This window comes from Hirundo rustica, chromosome 19 (genome assembly GCF_015227805.2).
Source record: "Hirundo rustica isolate bHirRus1 chromosome 19, bHirRus1.pri.v3, whole genome shotgun sequence".
Classification (NCBI taxonomy): domain Eukaryota; kingdom Metazoa; phylum Chordata; class Aves; order Passeriformes; family Hirundinidae; genus Hirundo; species Hirundo rustica.
Window position 1 is genome coordinate 373900 of NC_053468.1, and position 16924 is coordinate 390823.

Consider the following 16924-nt stretch of genomic DNA (forward strand, 5'->3'; position numbering starts at 1 on the left):
TCGAAGTGTGTTCGTTCCTGCTGCTAAGTCACTTCCTCTGAGCTCCACAGCAGCCTGAATTCTTGCCCCTTTCTCTCCCAAAATGCCTTGTGAAGTAGGAATGCCCCTTCCCACACAATGCATTGCATCCCACAAGGCTTTCCCTCCCTCTTTCAGACCAGAGACTGGAACGAGGAGCTGCAGACCACACGGGAGCTGCCACGCAAGAACCTGCCTGAGCGGCTGCTGAGAGAACGCGCCATTTTCAAGGTAACTTTGGGATACGCAGGCAGCTCCTCACGCAGCCCCTTCTCTGCTGCCTGCGTCCTGGCTCCTGGGGCTTGTATTGAAGCCACTAGCCAGGCTCTCAGCAGTAAAAGCCAGCAGACCTGCCTGCCTGCTGGAAGGCTGTTGGGAGGAGAGGAGCGAAGGAAAAATCCACAGGGAGCTTTGAGAGCAGCGTGGGGCCCACCCTGACCCTTTCTCTCCACGTGCCTCCAGGTTCACAGTGACTTCACTGCAGCAGCAACACGAGGTGCTATGGCTGTCATCGATGGCAATGTCATGGCCATCAACCCCAGCGAGGAGACCAAGATGCAGATGTTCATCTGGAACAACATTTTCTTCAGCCTGGGCTTTGATGTCCGTGACCACTACAAGGACTTCGGTGGAGACGTTGCTGCTTATGTAGCTCCTACCAATGATCTCAATGGTGTGCGGACCTACAATGCTGTGGATGTGGAAGGGCTGTACACGCTGGGGACTGTCGTGGTGGATTACAGAGGTTACAGGGTGACAGCTCAGTCTATTATTCCTGGCATCTTGGAGCGGGAGCAGGAACAGAGTGTCATCTATGGGTCAATAGACTTTGGCAAGACAGTGGTGTCACATCCCAAGTACCTGGAGCTGCTGGAGAAGACCAGCAGGCCGCTGAAGATCCAGAAGCACAAAGTTCTCAACGACAAGAATGAGGAGGTGGAGCTGTGCTCCTCAGTAGAGTGCAAAGGCATTATTGGCAACGATGGGCGTCACTACATCCTGGACCTGCTACGCACTTTCCCTCCAGATCTAAACTTCCTGCCTGTTGAAGGGGAGGAGATGCCAGAGGAGTGTAAGAAAATGGGGTTCCCCAAGCAGCACAGACACAAGCTTTGCTGTCTCCGGCAAGAGCTTGTTGATGCCTTTGTAGAACACAGGTGAGCAGAGCTCCCCCCCTCCTCCACCTGCGGCTGGTCATGGTTCAAGTCAGGACCTTGCTGCACTGTCCTGGGAACACCCCAGCAGAGCTCCCAGAAGTGAGCTGCTAATTGGCCCATTGCTTGGCCATGTAAGTGCAGTTATAGGAACTTAATTAACAAGAGGTGAGAAGAGTAGGGATTTGGACAGGGAGCCAGGGAAAGAGATGGTTCGTGCTTTATTGTCCAGATGTGTTATTGTTGATTCCTGTCCAAACATTGAGAAGTTCTTTCCCTACAGGTATCCTTTCTACTTGATGGCTAGGAAATGGGAAGGATTTATGCTTCTCTTTAAGGCTTTCCCAATGTCCTGAATGTTACTTTTGTTTCTAGAGGCTGGAAAAAAATCCTGTGGGTACTCCTGTAGGCGTGTTTGTGGTGGGATTTTGGGTCGCTTGGTGCTGGCGAGGCAGGAGGGCTCAGGGAGTGGGACACGTTCCAGACGTGGTGCTTTGGGATTCTGCTGTGATGAATTGCCCTTTCCCTTTGCTGCAGGTATCTCTTATTCATGAAGCTGGCTGCGCTGCAGCTGATGCAGCAGAAAGCCAACAAGCAGGAGAACTCAGCTGCGCTGGAAAATGGTGCCTCTGCAGAGAATGGAGCCGCAGACAGTGAGAGGCCTGAGTCAGAGGATGGCAAAATAGATGATAGCGTGACTGGACTTGATCAGGTGAAGGAGCTTGCTGAGACCATCGCATCTGACGATGGAACAGGTATTTCATCCTCAGCACCAGCTCCGTGCAGGCCTGGTGGGCTGTCACTGGTGGGAGCAGCGCCAGGCTGGGGGTGCTTGGGGTGATGGATGGTGGTTAAACAGGACAAGCACTGGCTGTTGCCTGCCCTCTTTGTTCGAGCTGCTCACACCCTGATGAATGACTCACCCCTGGGGGCAGGGTGAGTGAGGTGTCTGAAGATCACCAGCCCCTCAGCTCTTCCCTGGGAGCAAGAGTCCAGCCCGGCTGGCCTGTGGAGAGCAGCGCAGCGCTGGGGCCAGGCAGGAGCCCAGCAGTGCAGTGCCACAGGCACCTTTGGATTTCTGAGTGCCTGTGCTTGGAGGTGGGGATGTCCATGGGGTTTTTCGGTTATCTTCTGTGCTCTTATTCAGACTTTGAAGCCGTTCTTCTTTACAATTGATTGTTTTTATAATGGATTTCTTCAGAATGTGCCCTCACTGCTGTTTTTAGTAATAAAACTTTATTTAACTGCTAGGTCTGTAATTTCTTGAACTCCACATTAATTTTTACTCTGTTTTTCTTCTTGCTCCAGTGGATCCCAAAAGCAGAGAAGTGATTCGGAATGCTTGCAAGGCTGTAGGCTCCATTAGTGACACGTCATTTGACATTCGGTTTAACCCAGATATTTTCTCACCAGGTATGTGTACCCAGAGCTGGGCGGCTGTGTCCAGCCAGCTGCACACAAAACTGATCTGTAGCCAAGACTGTTGCTGGCTTTTGTTTGGCTGGGCACGGTGCAGGGCCCTCTGTGAAGCAGAGATGCAGGAGAGAGGCAGCAGCAGTGGATTGCAGTGCTGGAGCTGCCAAGTGCAGGCGGGGAGCGTCTCCCACCGCGTGTCGGGGGAGGGCTGTGGTTGCTGCCAGGAATCCTCCTGTGATTCTCCAGCATCCCAGCCGTGGGACCATGTGAAAAGAAGCAGAGGGAGGAAGAAAATCAAATTCGATCCTCATGTCTTAGTTTACACAAAAAATAACACTTGTAGTTGAATGACTGATGTTGGGACCTCAGTGAAGGGCTGGGTTTGTTTTAGTAACATTTCAGTGAGCAGTCACAGTGCCCTTTCACATGCACACATCAGGCACAGCCATCACACGTGAATTTCCATTACTTGGAGCAGTATTTTTTATTGGGAAATTGAGAAGAAGCTAGCAGAGTGTTCCTGGGGGCGAATACTGGGACAGTGCGCAGGCACATTGCAGGGGAATGGCCAAACCATTGAGTTTGAACAGCCCGGCCACTGCCTGAACACAGCAGCCAATGCTCTTCCCATCAAAACACGTATAGTTTGAGATAAGTTTTTGAAGCATCTTTAATTCCAAGAAGACAATTAGTCTTAACTTTTTACCTGTTCTTATTGTGTACTTTGGGTAGAGGACTCGTTTCTGTGAGTTGCTGTGGTTGATGTCTTTCCTCTTTTCCTCTCCCAGGTGTTCGCTTCCCTGAGTCAAGCAAAGAGGAGGTGCAGGATCAGAAGCAGCTGCTGAAAGATGCTGCTGCCTTCCTGCTGTCGTGCCAGATCCCAGGCTTGGTAAGGAAGCAGAGCCAGCAGTGATGCTGCCCTCACAGCTTGGCTGCTCTGAGCAAGCAGTGGCACTGGTGACCCCGGGGACACCTGCTGCACCTGAGCAGCCGCAGGCTCTGGCACTGGTGGGGACCACAGGGAACAGCAGCGCGAGCATTGCGTGCAAGGCACGAGGGGTTTTCCATTTCCCATCTGACATCATGGCACACTTTTCTCACCTCAATCCAACAAAAAAAAATTTGGCACTGATAATTAAAGCTATTGCTAAGAATTTGGGACAATAGAGACCACATAAGTCATCCTCCCTAGCCCTGGGCATCCTTCACAGCTTATTGTTTTAGCTGACCCTGGCTGTGACTCAGGCAGTGACTAATAATTTGAAGTGAACTGGGAAATTGTTTTTACTAATAGCAGTCATTAAAAACTCCTTCTGTAAGTCTTAAGCATTTTGGATGTTACCCATGCACCTGGCCAAATAAGAAATCCCAGTTTCTCCCTTCCTGGGACACTTGGCTGAATTGATGGCAAATGCAGCTGTCAGAGCAGGCACTGGAACTGGCAGGGAAGAACTCGAGCTCTACTTCAAGAGGTCCAGGAGTTGTTGGTTTTGTGTAGGAGAGGGTTTTCCTTGTTGGAAAGCTTGTTCTGAACTCTAAATCCACTAATTCTGTAGTCAGCACAACCTTCCGAAGCAGCTATTCAGTCTTTCAATAAAAAAGGAGGTGAGTGAGTCAGAAAAGGGCTTGGTGATTGTTGATTACAAGGTAGTTCATACTCCAGTGTATAAACCCAAAACACTGCACAGGCCTGTGTGAGAGCAGGTTGCAGACCAGCTGCTGTACCAGGCAGTCCTGTGCATATCAGAGAGGAGCTGGTGTTACTCCATGACGTGAATTAAACAACTGTTTATCAACACTGCAACACAACATCCAAGTGCCATATGTCCTTATCAGCTATGTGTGCACAGCTACACGTCCTCTTTTAATTGGAAATGGCAATTAGTTAGCGACTGTGAGGCCCTTAAAGAAGGGTCAGCCTGCTACTTGCACAAGTAGTTGTTCTGCCTCTCAAGAGTGTAGTGCTGCTCCTTCCCTGCTGAGACAGAGGAGTGAAAATGGCTCCAGTGGCAAGGACCTGGCCCAGACTGGGCTGGCTACTGCAGGTGTCCCCCTGCCTGTGCCACCACAGTGGTCCCTGGTGGTACAGCAGGTGTTACCCACCAAGAGTCTTGTTTGGGGTCAGTGCCTGCTTTCAGGGTGACCCTCAGCCCCAGGTGACGAGGTGTCTGCAGTGGCATCAGGGAATGCCTGTCCTGCCTCCTGGTGTGTTTTTTTAATTTTTTTTTTAATGGAAGTTCTTTCCTTCACATTTGTCCTCAGTAGTCATAGTCTGTACATACCCTGCAGGTCAAGGACTGCCTGGATCACACGGTGCTCCCGATGGATGGGGCCACCTTGGCTGAGGCCATGCACCAGAGGGGCATCAACATGCGTTACCTGGGCAAAGTGATCAACTTCATCACCAAGACCCCTGGCCGTGCACAGCTGGATCACATCTTTGTAAGCATCAGCCTTAACATCAGCCAGTTCAAACCACCCTGGCATTGTTTGTCCCAAGGAGATTCCCACTTGGCCAGTTGCTCTCTCTGTGTAAAAATAAACAGCTTCAAAAATAGGGGAGGAGGACCTGTAAGTGGTGGCTGGGGAGGTTTTTTTTCCCAAATCCTTAATGGCTTTCATAATGTTAGGAACTGTGAGTATCTTTTGGGGTAGAGAAGCGCTTCAGGGATTCCCAAATGTAATAGCAAGTACCACAGTTGGATTTTCAGCCGTGCATTTTTTAAGCCTCTAAGACACATCTGGGCTTTGGATCAAACTCTGAATGTTGTGAGTGTGGCTGCCCAGGAGCAGGCAGGGGCTGGGCTGGGCTCCAGCCCCTGAAGCAGTGCTGGAGCTGTGCTGAGCCCCACCCGTGGCTTGTGGGCACCAGGCACAGAGGTGCCAGCAGCTCCCCACCGACTCCAGGAAGGCTGTCAAACGCTTTTGCAGTTCTGTGCTGCAGGGAGAGTAGTGTATCTTCTGCAGATCTTGCTAAAAGACCTTTTAAAATGCCCAGTGTATTTTTCCATTTTCTTGCCAATGGACTCAGTCTGTTTTTTATTCCTTTGGGCAGAAAATTGGAATCAGTGAATTGATCACTAGATCAGCCAAACACATCTTCAAGACGTACCTCCAGGTATGACCTGCAGTCTGACCTCTTGCCTCGTGTGTCCTCCCTCTAATGACTTTTTTCCACAAACAGAGCTGTTTGGGGTTCTCCTCTCATTAGGCAGGTCCTGGGGGTTGTGTGGCAATGAGAAGTACAAGCTCATTAGCACTGAAATAGGTACAGGCCTGTATGTAAGGGAAAACAAGTTCCCACTTGAAGAAAGCTTTCTCAGAGAGCAATCATTCATGCTTTCCCTCCCCAGATCCTCACTCATTATGTTGGAGGCTTTTAAAAGTGAAATCACAGCTTGTTTGCCTTGTAATACCTTTTCCTCTTAAACAGTGTTGCTTTTGCCCTTCTGAGAAGCCTTTGTAATGGGCTCAACACCTCATATCCTTGTACCCGTTCACACACTGCCTAGCAATACACTTGGCTTGGTTCCAGTACCAAAGTCTTCTTTGCACTCTCTGCTTTCTCTGTCCCAGGTAGCAGCCCAAAATGTAGCTACACATTTCTGTGTGTAGGCATATACTTAATCCTACATCGACATAACTCTGTCTGTGCTAGTGCCACTTGTAAATACTGCCTTCTCTCGTGGAAGATCCCCCTTTCTGTAGGACTGGATGTGTGTGAGGCTCGGGGTTGGAGCAGTGCTGTGGGATGGCAGGTGTCTCTCCAACTGACTCCGGTGTCTCACTGTAGGGTGTGGAGCTGTCAGGTTTATCCGCTGCCATCAGCCACTTCCTCAATTGTTTTCTGAGCTCCTTCCCAAATCCCATTGCCCATCTTCCAGCTGATGAGCTGGTCTCCAAGAAGAAGAATAAGAAAAGGAAAAACAGGAACCTTGGAAATGCTGATAACACTGCATGGGCCAGCATGACCCCTCAGGAGCTATGGAAGAATATTTGTTCAGAAGCAAAGAACTATTTTGATTTCAGTCTTGAATGGTAAGTGGAGCAGGTGACCCTGGCTTGTCCCTGGATTCACAAAACTTCTGTAACTCTTGTTCTTTAATGGGACCTCCCTTTTTGGTTTGTTTTCTGACTGAATAAAATTTGTACCCTTGAGGGACTTCCAGAGATCTTTAAGGGAAAGAAATTGGGTAAAGAGTAGTAAGGGGGAAGTGAAATTTTGAATCAGATGAAACCTATGACACAAAGGCAGCTATGAAAAGCAGAGGAGGAAGGGAAACCTTTCCCAAGGGCACAGGGGTGATCAGAAGGTGAGAAGCAGAAGCAGTATAGTCAGAAGACATTTGTCTATATCAGCAATGATTTAGGCTGAAGGGAGCTTCTGTTCCAAAAGGAAGGACACCTGCTCCTGTACCTGAGCAGAGGTGGGGCATAAGGAAGGGGCACATTGTGAGTGCTAAACTGGAAGCACCAATGAAGTGGCCCAAGAGAAAAGCTGTGGCTAGTTAGATAAAACAGCTTTTGGTAGTTGGGCAGTGATCATCCCCTTGTGTCAGGGGCTGCTCACTCCTCACCAAGAGCTGCAGGTACTCAGCCCAAGTGCTGCAGTGGGCTTTGGGAACACGTGTAGGATTTCTGTAAAAGCACTGCTGTGCTCTATAGGCTTTCACAGACCGTGGCCAAACTCTGCAGTGTTAGTCTTTGGTTTGAGTTAGCACCTGGCTATACAGGGACCTGTGCCCCAGGTTCCCACAATGGAGCTATGTCCTTGAGAAGGAACTCCCCTGAGAGCTGAAGCTTGTGTGTGCTTTTTGCAGTGAGAATGCTGACCAAGCAGCTGAAGTGTATAATCTACAGAAAATCACCCTGCTCCGTGAAATCTCCCTCAAAACTGGAGTCCAGGTAGGATCCACATCCTCCCTTGCCATCATGTTCTGTACTGAGGAACATGAAGAGTAAGTGCAATGTGTTTGGCAGGCACAGCATGAGCCGCAAAAGGGCTTTGTGGTGTTCGTGTTGGAATACAGGTCCCAGCTCTGAGAAAGAGATTTCTAATCCAGTTCCCTCTTAGTGTAAATTTCTGGCATGTCCCTTGGAAGAACAGCTAGGCTCAGTACAGTGGCACTGCCTTCTCGCTCCTCTGTGGGCTGTGGGACAACAACTGGATGAGCTCTTCTGTTGCGGGTTCAGTGTTGTCACCACGGTGCCATTTTGCCATGTGCAGGTGGTGGTGCACACCTACGTCTGACCACCTTGGAGAGTTCTGTCTCAGTCATGGTACAGGAGATGTTTTGACTGTGAACCCACATTTAGAATTTTGCCCCTTTTCTTACTAAGTGCCTATGGACGTGGTAACTGTGCCCTCCACTCTTCTTGGTCCCTCCAGATCCTGCTGAAGGAGTACAACTTCGACAACAGGCACAAGCCCACTTTCACAGAAGAGGATATTCTTAACATCTTCCCTGTAGTGAAGCATGTAAACCCCAAAGCCTCCGATGCTTTCCACTTCTTCCAGAGCGGGCAAGCAAAAGTTCAGCAAGGTACAGACCCCACGTGCCTCTGCCTCTCAGGGTGATCACTGATAATGGGAGGAGTAGGGTGTGTGGGGCATGGCCACCAGGACACCCCTGCCAACCCCGGTTTGGTAGAGAATCCTGGTCTCTGAGACCATCTGGAACAGTCCTGCTATAAAACCACCAGCAATGAGCAAGGATGGGTCAGGGCAGTGATATCCTTCCCCCAGGGCTATGTATCCCACTGCTGGTCTCACTTCCTGTCTCCAGCAGTGTTAGGGGTTATTTCATACACACATATATATATATATATATATATATATATATATATATATATATATATATATATATGGATTTTTCTTCTTTTCAGGTTTCTTGAAGGAGGGCTGTGAGCTCATCAATGAAGCCTTAAACCTGTTCAACAATGTGTATGGTGCTATGCATGTAGAAATCTGTGCCTGCCTGAGGCTGCTAGCTCGGCTCAACTACATCATGGGAGATTACTCAGAGGTAAGCAGGGGCTCCGAGGGGGTCTCCTCTGCTCTCATTCCTTCCCCATGCTTGCTCAAGCTCAAGCATGGTGTGACTTGCCCTGGGTTCTGTTCTGTTCTGTTCTCTGCAGGCCTTAAGCAATCAGCAGAAAGCGGTGCTAATGAGCGAGAGGGTCCTGGGCATCGAACATCCCAACACGATCCAAGAATATGTGAGTATGGGGAGCTGGGGCAGCAGCACCTCAGGGGCCTGGCTGCAGTCTGGGAGCCTTAGTTCATGTCTGCAGCTGGAGAACAGTTGCATTTTCCTCTCTTCTGCAGCTTTCTCTCCAGAATTCTCCGCTTCATCAGCTCTAATGATCTTGCAAAGTGAAAAGCTGAGTGTGTCCTGCATGCTCACTATTTGTCCCGCTTAACCTAGGTTTCTAGTGTTTGTCTGCTGCATCTTTATTTAGATATATTAATTCTCCTAGCTTTGGCCCTGGGCTTATGTCAAAAACAAAAAGAGGAAAGAAAACCCCCCAAAACACACTCAGAATATGACATACATATGCAAGTCAGGTTGGAAATATTCCATGAGGGGTGTTAAGAGAAACTGAAATAAAACACACAGCTTCCTCAGTGCTGTGTCCTCAGGGACACCTCAGTGGGGCTGTGCCTCAGCCAGCAGACTGGACTTTTCGAAGTGGCTGAAGTCCTTCTTAAACCAGTGTGAGGAAGACTTTTTATTCATGTGCAGCTGAGGAAAGGAGTGGAAAGGAGAGACTAGTTTTCCTTAATGTTAATGCTGGGCCCCTTCTCTTGTCCTAGATGCACCTGGCTCTCTACTGCTTCGCAAACAGCCAACTCTCGACAGCACTGAACCTGCTGTACCGTGCACGCTACCTCATGCTGTTGGTATTTGGGGAGGATCACCCAGAAATGGCACTCTTAGATGTAAGTAATTTGTTTAAGAGTCTTCAAGTTCCTAATCTCTGAGAAACCTCTTGGCCTTTAAGATGCCCACATGATGGCTGTTAAAAACAAACGTTTAGGCAGTGCTTTTCCTCCCTGTGTTGTTACTGGTTGGTGCCATCAGATGAAGGAAAAAAGGAGCTGAGCTCTGCACTGGGATACTGCAGATGGGGTTTGAGGACCCATAATCCTTAGGAAAACTCCTTTGTTTTGTTATGTTCTTGTTGCACTGGCTTAAATGGGAGAATTTGTTACCTCCCTTGTGCCTGGATCGTTTGTGCCACGCTGCCATGGGGGACGATGGTCCCTGTCACGTGTCTCTGCTGCAGGGACGTGGCCAGGGGCCGCAGCCCTTCTGGTGGTGACGCACCTGTGCGATCCCGCTGCTCACAGAGCAGGAACTGTAGTGTCAGTGTGTCTTTCCCAATGCCTGCTTGGCTTCTCTGTACAGAACAACATTGGCCTGGTGCTCCATGGGGTCATGGAGTACGACCTGTCCCTCCGGTTCCTGGAGAACGCCTTGGCCATCAGCTCCAAGTATCACGGCTCCAAGTCTTTGAAGGTTGCACTGAGGTGAGGCAGGGTGGGGTGCTGGGCTGGGTCACCGCTGTCAGAGTGAGCACAGTCACCGAGTGCTCGCATGGGAGGCTCTGGGCTTGAGAACTGGATATTCACTCTTCTCCCAGAGCCAAGGTCGTGGTGCAGTATCCAAGTTGATTATTTCAAAAGATGGAGATCCATTATTCTTAAGGTTAATTGTGGGATCTGCTGTGATGCTGCTTGCTCAAAAAATCCGTCAAGATGACCCTGATCCCTGTGGACTCAAGAGAAAAATGAATGTGGGGAGCAAAGGGTGGAGAGTCTGTAAGCAAATTACACTGGGAGATAGGAACAGTGTGTTAAATGTTCATGTTTAATGGTTCCAGCCCTCAGGGAGGGATCTTTGAGAATTATTTAATGTGTTTTTGTCCTTTGCCATAAAGTCCTGTATTTGCATACCATGAGTGGCTTCTGTGTTTTCCCAAGGGAGCCTGGGACTGGGGACACCTGTAGGTTCTGCTCCCAGTGCCCACTGGGCTGGATGCCCTCAGTCCTTCAGTGCAGAACTGCCTCTGTCAGCCAGGCATGGCCCACTCCCAGTTCTTGCTGCCACATCGCAGCCATCTGTTCTCCATCAGGCTGCAAATCAACCTGATTGAACACCTGCAAGAGCCGGCCTTGTTTTCCAGTGGCTGATGAATGTGCAGGCTCCAGAGTGTCTTCAGCTGTCCCTCAGTGGCACTGGGATGCTTGGAGAGACCCATCCCCTTCCACAGAAAAACACTGCTAAACTCAGCAATTTCTTTTTCATTCCAGAAGCACCAAGGTAAACAGTTCAAGCTCTCTCAGCTGGTGAGAGCCCAGGGGGCTCAGGCCTGGCTCTGCCTGAGGGCATAGGGCAGCTTTCCTCTCCAGTCAATAAATCCAGCCCCGAGGTATTCCCATGGATGTGTCTCTCCCTTCAGTTCACTGCCGTGGCCTTCAGCTTTCCTGGATGCAGGACAAAAGATGCCCAGCTTAGTCTTTACCTCTGCAGGTCACTTCTCAGGATTCCAACTAAAATCCAACCTAGTGAGTGTAGTGTTCGAATCCTGAGCTGGGCTGGGAAGAAGTAACTCCCAGAGTGCTTGCATTCAGTCTTCTTCCACCCATGTGTTAAGACTTTCAGCCCAGCCTCTGTGATGGCACAGTCACGCTTGCTGCAGCACAGAAATGTTTCTTCTTCAGAGAAGTGACTCAACCCTTTTCCTTCCCTCAGCCACCACTTGGTTGCCCGAGTGTACGAGAGCAAAGCAGAGTTCCGGTCAGCTCTGCAGCATGAGAAGGAAGGCTACACCATCTACAAGAATCAGGTGATGAGTGGCCCCACTGTGCACTTGTGAGCTGTCACTGCAGGGCCAGAACTGAGCAGTTCCACTGCAAACCGGTGCCCAGCCTGGGCCCTGGGGAGGCCTTTCCTGCAAACAGCTCTGAGCAGATGCCAGGGAGTCCTTGTAGGGCCAGGGCAGCTGGCCTGTGCAGTAACTGCCCACTGCTGTGCCAGGAGACGACTTTGCTCAGCTTCCTGCAAATGTGTCTGTGCTCTACCCACGGCTGGACAAGCACTTCTGTCATGGCACGATCCCATGTTCTGGTGGGCCTTGGAAAAAACCGGTCTCTTCTTCCCATGTTTTGCGCCACTAGTCTTTAAATACCAGCTCCAAACTGGTTTGGTAGTGAGCTCTCAGCCCAGCTGCTGCTCAGTGAAACTCCTGCCCCAGCCCGGGGCTGTCTGAGCACGTCTGCGGCTGCACGCGGTGACTCAGCTGAGCTGGCTGAGGGCACAGCCCAGTGCGGGGAATGCTGGAATACTGGTCCAGGTGGGGGGGATGCTAGGATGCTGCTCCTGGAAGAGCCCAGTGCAGGGAATGCTGCTCACCCAGCAAATATGCTCCCACTTGATGAAAATGTGAAATGTTGATAAGAAGGCTTTCAGAGGAACTGTTTTACTGGTTTTTGATTGCCAAGGCAGGTAGAATCCATTTTGCTGAGTTCCTGTAGGAATGCTGAGCTGGCAGCACCCAGGTATGTTCCCTGGCGTTGGGTCCTGCTCTCACTTACGATGTTGAAGCATTTCTTTTTTCTCCATTTCCCATCAGCTCGGTGAACACCATGAAAAGACCAAAGAGAGCTCCGAGTACTTGAAATACCTGACACAGCAAGCGGTCGCTCTGCAGCGCACAATGAACGAGATCTACAAGAATGGCTCCAATGCCAACATCATGCCACTGAAGGTAACCCGGAGCACTGGGGACTGTGCTGCGCCAGCAGCAAGTTGTGTCCAGCTGCTCCTGAGGGACATGGACTGGCAGGAGGGGGTTGGGTTGCGGTTGTCCCTTCCCAGGCAGAAGCCCTTGCAAGGGCAGGGGCTCAGACACAGCGTGATGTCCCTGTGTGGATGGAGCACAGCATTGCAGGGTGCCTGGGGAAGCAGCGGGGTACAGGGACAGCTCCTGGGGTGAGAGCCTGGCACACCTGCACACAACCCTGCCTTGCTCCTGACTCACTGCCAGGCAGCAGGTTGCTAAACCCAGAAGTACTTCAGTTTCCTCATCCTCAAAAATGCTCTCATACCAGATGCTTTGTTCTCCTTCCAGGGATGTGTTTGGGGAGGCTGGGCAGGGAGCACAGATGGGCTGTCTTACCTTACATGGAGCAGCAATGACTGGCCCTCCTGGCAGCTGCTCCTGCCTGCCTCCACAACCTGGCAGAGTACCCAGCCTGAGCAATGGGTGCTCTCCCTGCCAGGCTGTACCCCAGCAGATTGGGAAAGAGAGTTCCAGCTGCAGGGAGGACAGAGTGCGACAGTGTGCTGTGTGTGGATGTTCTCCCTGTGGAGAACTGGCAACAGGCCTGAGGAGCTCACGGCAATGAAGGGTGTACAAGGACCTTGAATCAAATAAATGCCAGGGCTCAGCGGTCAGTGAAGAGGCTCAAAGCCTTAAAAACAGCACTAAAGGGTTTACCCTTGTTAAAATACTTAAAGGAGGGTAGAAAACCCATCACATTTTGGAAATGGCACTGCAATGTATTTAACTGAAGTCCTGCAGGGTTCAGCAGGAGATCCCTGCAGGGACTGGTGGGAAGCTCTAGATGGTGCTTTCCAGCTTAGAGATAGACCGAGGTAGATAATGTAAATGATGCCATTTTACTACCTCTCTCTGTATATCCATTTTACAAATGTTGCCAGCACCCAACCTTTGGTAAAGGGATGTGCTTAGCTGTTCAGAGTCCTCTCTAGGTTTTGATTCCTAAAACTTCTTTTCCCTTGCAATGTAGTTCACAGCTCCCAGTATGGCCAGTGTCCTGGAGCAGCTGAACATTATCAATGGAATTCTCTTCATTCCACTAAGGTACAGTGATTTGTCTGAGTTATGCTTTTAGAAATCAGGTCTGTATTGTCTTAGTTCACAAGAGAGCAGAAACCAGCTCCCCAGGATTTTAGAATACTTTTTTTAAAATTGTCTTTTATACTTGTAGTTGAAAATTTGATTGGGATTATGGTGAAAATAGATGACCTGAGCCAAGACTGTTGTTCTAAGGCTGTAAATAATGATTGGTGGTAAAAATGCAGCATCAGCAGCTGGAGGCTGTCTGGCCATCAGTGAGATGAACCCCCTGCTCTGCCCCAGCTGCACTGAGGGAGCAGATCCCAGTGCCTTTGTTCAAACCCAGCCAGCTAACTGGGCCCTGGCTGTGCTCAGGCATGACTGAACTGTCGGGGAGGAGCGTTTCCCCTGTTGAACATGACCTTGTCCTTCACTATTCCCACAGCCAGTCTAATGTCTGCTCCCCTTCCTGCTTTCCCCTTCAGCCAAAAAGACTTGGAGAACCTTAAAGCCGAGGTGCAGCGACGCCAGCAGCTCCAGGAAAGCATGAAAAGTGGGGAACAGCTGGAAGCAGAGGACAAAGCTGTGGAGGAAAAAGAGGCTGAGCCGAGCATGCCTTCCACTGCCATCCCCTTAACACAGAGCTCTGCTTAACGTGTACCTCGCTTAAAAAAAAAAAAAAGAAAAAAAAAAAATTTAAACTACCCTTTTCTGAATCTGGCCCAGGGCCTTAGCTGCCCTTGGAGCAGCTCCTCCTTTTTGACAATGTTATTGCACTGGTACAATTAATACACAATGCAAAGAACTAATCTGAGCAATGTAATCTATCTGCCCAAGCTTGTGTCTGCCACGCGAGGGGAAGTGGCCGGAGGCAGCACAGACCCGTCCTGGCGCGCGGGGCCCTCCTGCCGTGTGTGTGTCCGTGTCGTGTGTGTGCGCAGCAGTTATTTCTACTTTGTACATATGAATTCCAAATGAACTGTCTGGAGGAATGTAACATTTCTCAGGTCATTTTTATGTTGACTAAGGACACTGCTTTGCTAAACCAGTAAAGAACCAGCCCCATCACTGCTCCGCGTTCTTGTAAAACGTGGATTCCAAGCCAAAAGATTGATTTTCCCCCAGTCACTATTCAAGATTGTGCTAAAACAGCCATATTTGTGTCGCTGAGATGACTGAAGCTTGTGACATGTGGAAGTGGGGGGATGTACAGCATTTTCTACATCAGGATATAGCCATGGGATTCCTTTAACCATTTTTTTCTATGTTCGGTTGGCAGTTTGGCAATTCAGTGGGGTTTTGTAACATTCACATTCTAATTTTCAAGGTAAAGATATAGATAAATATATATATATATAGATATATATATAGATATATATATATGATATTCACCGTTCCACCTCTGCTCTGCTTGCAGCTGAGTGACTTGGGATACTGTATCCAAAGAGTGAGGGCTTGATCTTTAAAAAAGCGCACAAACTTCCATTGCAGTGGAAACCCCAGTGCCTCGGAGAGGTGGGAATGCAGCAAATGAGGGCTGAGCTAAGGCAAGAGAGGAGGGAATCACAGCACTATTTAAGGGTGGGGGAGAGGGGAGGAAAATTCAGAAATAGAGACCTGATGTCATTTGCAACTGCAGCTGTTGACACAGAGCCGAGGGCCCTGAACCCGACGGAATCACAACCAGAAAGTACCAGGTTTTGGGGAAGGGGTTTAAATAAAAATCAAAGTTCCCCCAGCACTGAAACCTCTGGCAAATACCTTTGTCTCTGGTGTTTTTGCACACTGGTTTTGGGACTGGCGCCGGGAACTGCCATTGCTGGCAATGGACGGTACTGAATGGCAAGTGCCACTTAAGAAATCCTCCTGTCCCCTCACCCCCACGCACATCCTGTGGGGTTGTCACTGTCCTCAAGCAGGTAAGATGTGGCTGCTGCAGGCCCTGGGATGCCGACAGAGTTGAATGTCCTGTTTTCCAAGCAGATCAAGCTGTAGAAGAGTGGTGGGCTGGCCGCAGCCCCGCGCTGCCGGCGCCCAGCCTCTCCCTCCCATTGTCTGTCCTGGATCGTGCCCCCCGCTAATCCGCGCTGCTTCATTTACTGACCCTTGGAGCCACGTGCTGTCCCTGTGCTCTTGTACCCTCGGTTTCCTGTCTGACCCTACAGGTATTTGTAACTCGGGGCTAGGCCAGGGGGGAAGGAGGGAGCAGCCTCTGAGGTGTTGGAGGCAACAAAGCAGTCTTCACTGCAAATGAACTTGCTCCTATTAGAAAAATTCTGAATTTCCTGGAAAGCAATCAATAAATTACTACAGTGCATCTTTCCTACAAGATTTTTCATTTACTAGTGTCTTACAGTCCATTAAAAGCTTTTTAAACTCTTCCAGGTATTTTTTTGGTTTCTTTACTGTATGAGGCAAAGTGTTGGTACCAGCACTGGAGCCACCACTCCTGTTCCTTTGAGCAGGAGCCGGGGAGGGAGGGAGAGAACAGGACCAGCTGATCTGGAGGCTTTAAAACCTGTAAATCAGTACCAGTCACAACCCCAGCCCAGAGGGGGCAAGACCCACAACCTCTGCTGTCAGAATCCATTTGTGCTCAGGGAGAGGAGGCACTTTGCCCTCTCATCCCTGGGGAGATGTGGGAGCAGGGACACAGCTTTGGGCATTTTGTACTGAAGCTGAAGGACACAAGTCCTGGCTTCTGAGGCTCCACAGCTAAGCAGCTCCAAGGGCAATGCAGGCTGGTAAATATCTGCATTTACCAATATCTGTCTGTACCTCACTTTTGGGTTCTGGAGCTTCTTATTACTCTGTTCACAAGTTCTTAAACATAAGTGTAAAAACTGATTCAAATGGGCCCTGGGACCCAGCTGGGCTGGAGGCAGGCAGGTACTCAACCTGTCCACTGAAAAATGTTTCAGTGCTCATCAGTGCTGTACTGGGACTGGAAACAGCTGGTCCAAACCAATCTCACACCTCCAGAGCTCCTGTCAGTGCAGCACTTGCTGCACAAGCAACAACTCTTCGAGCTCAGGGGGAAAATTCAACGTAACTGCCCATACTGTTCTTGGCAACTCATACCTGAACATGCCTTACACTCCCTGTGAGAAACTCACTACTTGTGGACATACGAGGCTTTCCTTTCAACCCTCTCCCCAAAAAACACCTATGTGCCACCCTGTCACCCCATCTGGGATAGCCCATGTACACACACTGGCTCTGGCAGAGCCCAGACTGGTTTTTTTTTTCCAAATGCAAGTGGGTCTCCTCCAAATGTCCATCTCATGTCTGTTCCCACTGCAAAGTACCACCCTGCCAGCTGCTTCCACAGACCTCAGCTGGTGGGAGTGCCCTTCCATTCTCTCCCCACATCAAGCTCATGAGCACATCTGTGCTCTTCCATTATGAAGATGTGCCCATTCCAGTTCCGGCTACTGACCCATCTCTAAACAGTCCTTGAGGCAATT

At 49.8% G+C, this 16924-nt stretch overlaps 1 protein-coding gene across 2 annotated transcripts in view; it reads left to right on the top strand.

Moving 5' to 3' along the window:
* CLUH (clustered mitochondria homolog) overlaps positions 1-15838 on the top strand; it is a 32757-nt gene extending 16919 nt beyond the window's left edge. For both annotated transcript variants that reach the window (XM_040082097.2, XM_040082096.1), the window contains exons 9-26: positions 157-249; positions 481-1175; positions 1710-1927; positions 2481-2585; positions 3377-3477; positions 4878-5030; positions 5644-5706; positions 6382-6626; positions 7409-7493; positions 7978-8131; positions 8475-8614; positions 8727-8807; positions 9406-9531; positions 10001-10122; positions 11348-11441; positions 12228-12362; positions 13408-13481; positions 13943-15838. In XM_040082097.2, coding sequence (XP_039938031.1) covers positions 157-249; positions 481-1175; positions 1710-1927; positions 2481-2585; positions 3377-3477; positions 4878-5030; positions 5644-5706; positions 6382-6626; positions 7409-7493; positions 7978-8131; positions 8475-8614; positions 8727-8807; positions 9406-9531; positions 10001-10122; positions 11348-11441; positions 12228-12362; positions 13408-13481; positions 13943-14111 — 2853 coding nt within the window. In that variant the 3' untranslated portion in view covers positions 14112-15838. The remainder of the gene's footprint in view (positions 1-156; positions 250-480; positions 1176-1709; positions 1928-2480; positions 2586-3376; positions 3478-4877; positions 5031-5643; positions 5707-6381; positions 6627-7408; positions 7494-7977; positions 8132-8474; positions 8615-8726; positions 8808-9405; positions 9532-10000; positions 10123-11347; positions 11442-12227; positions 12363-13407; positions 13482-13942) is intronic.
* Positions 15839-16924: the final 1086 nt, after the last annotated feature.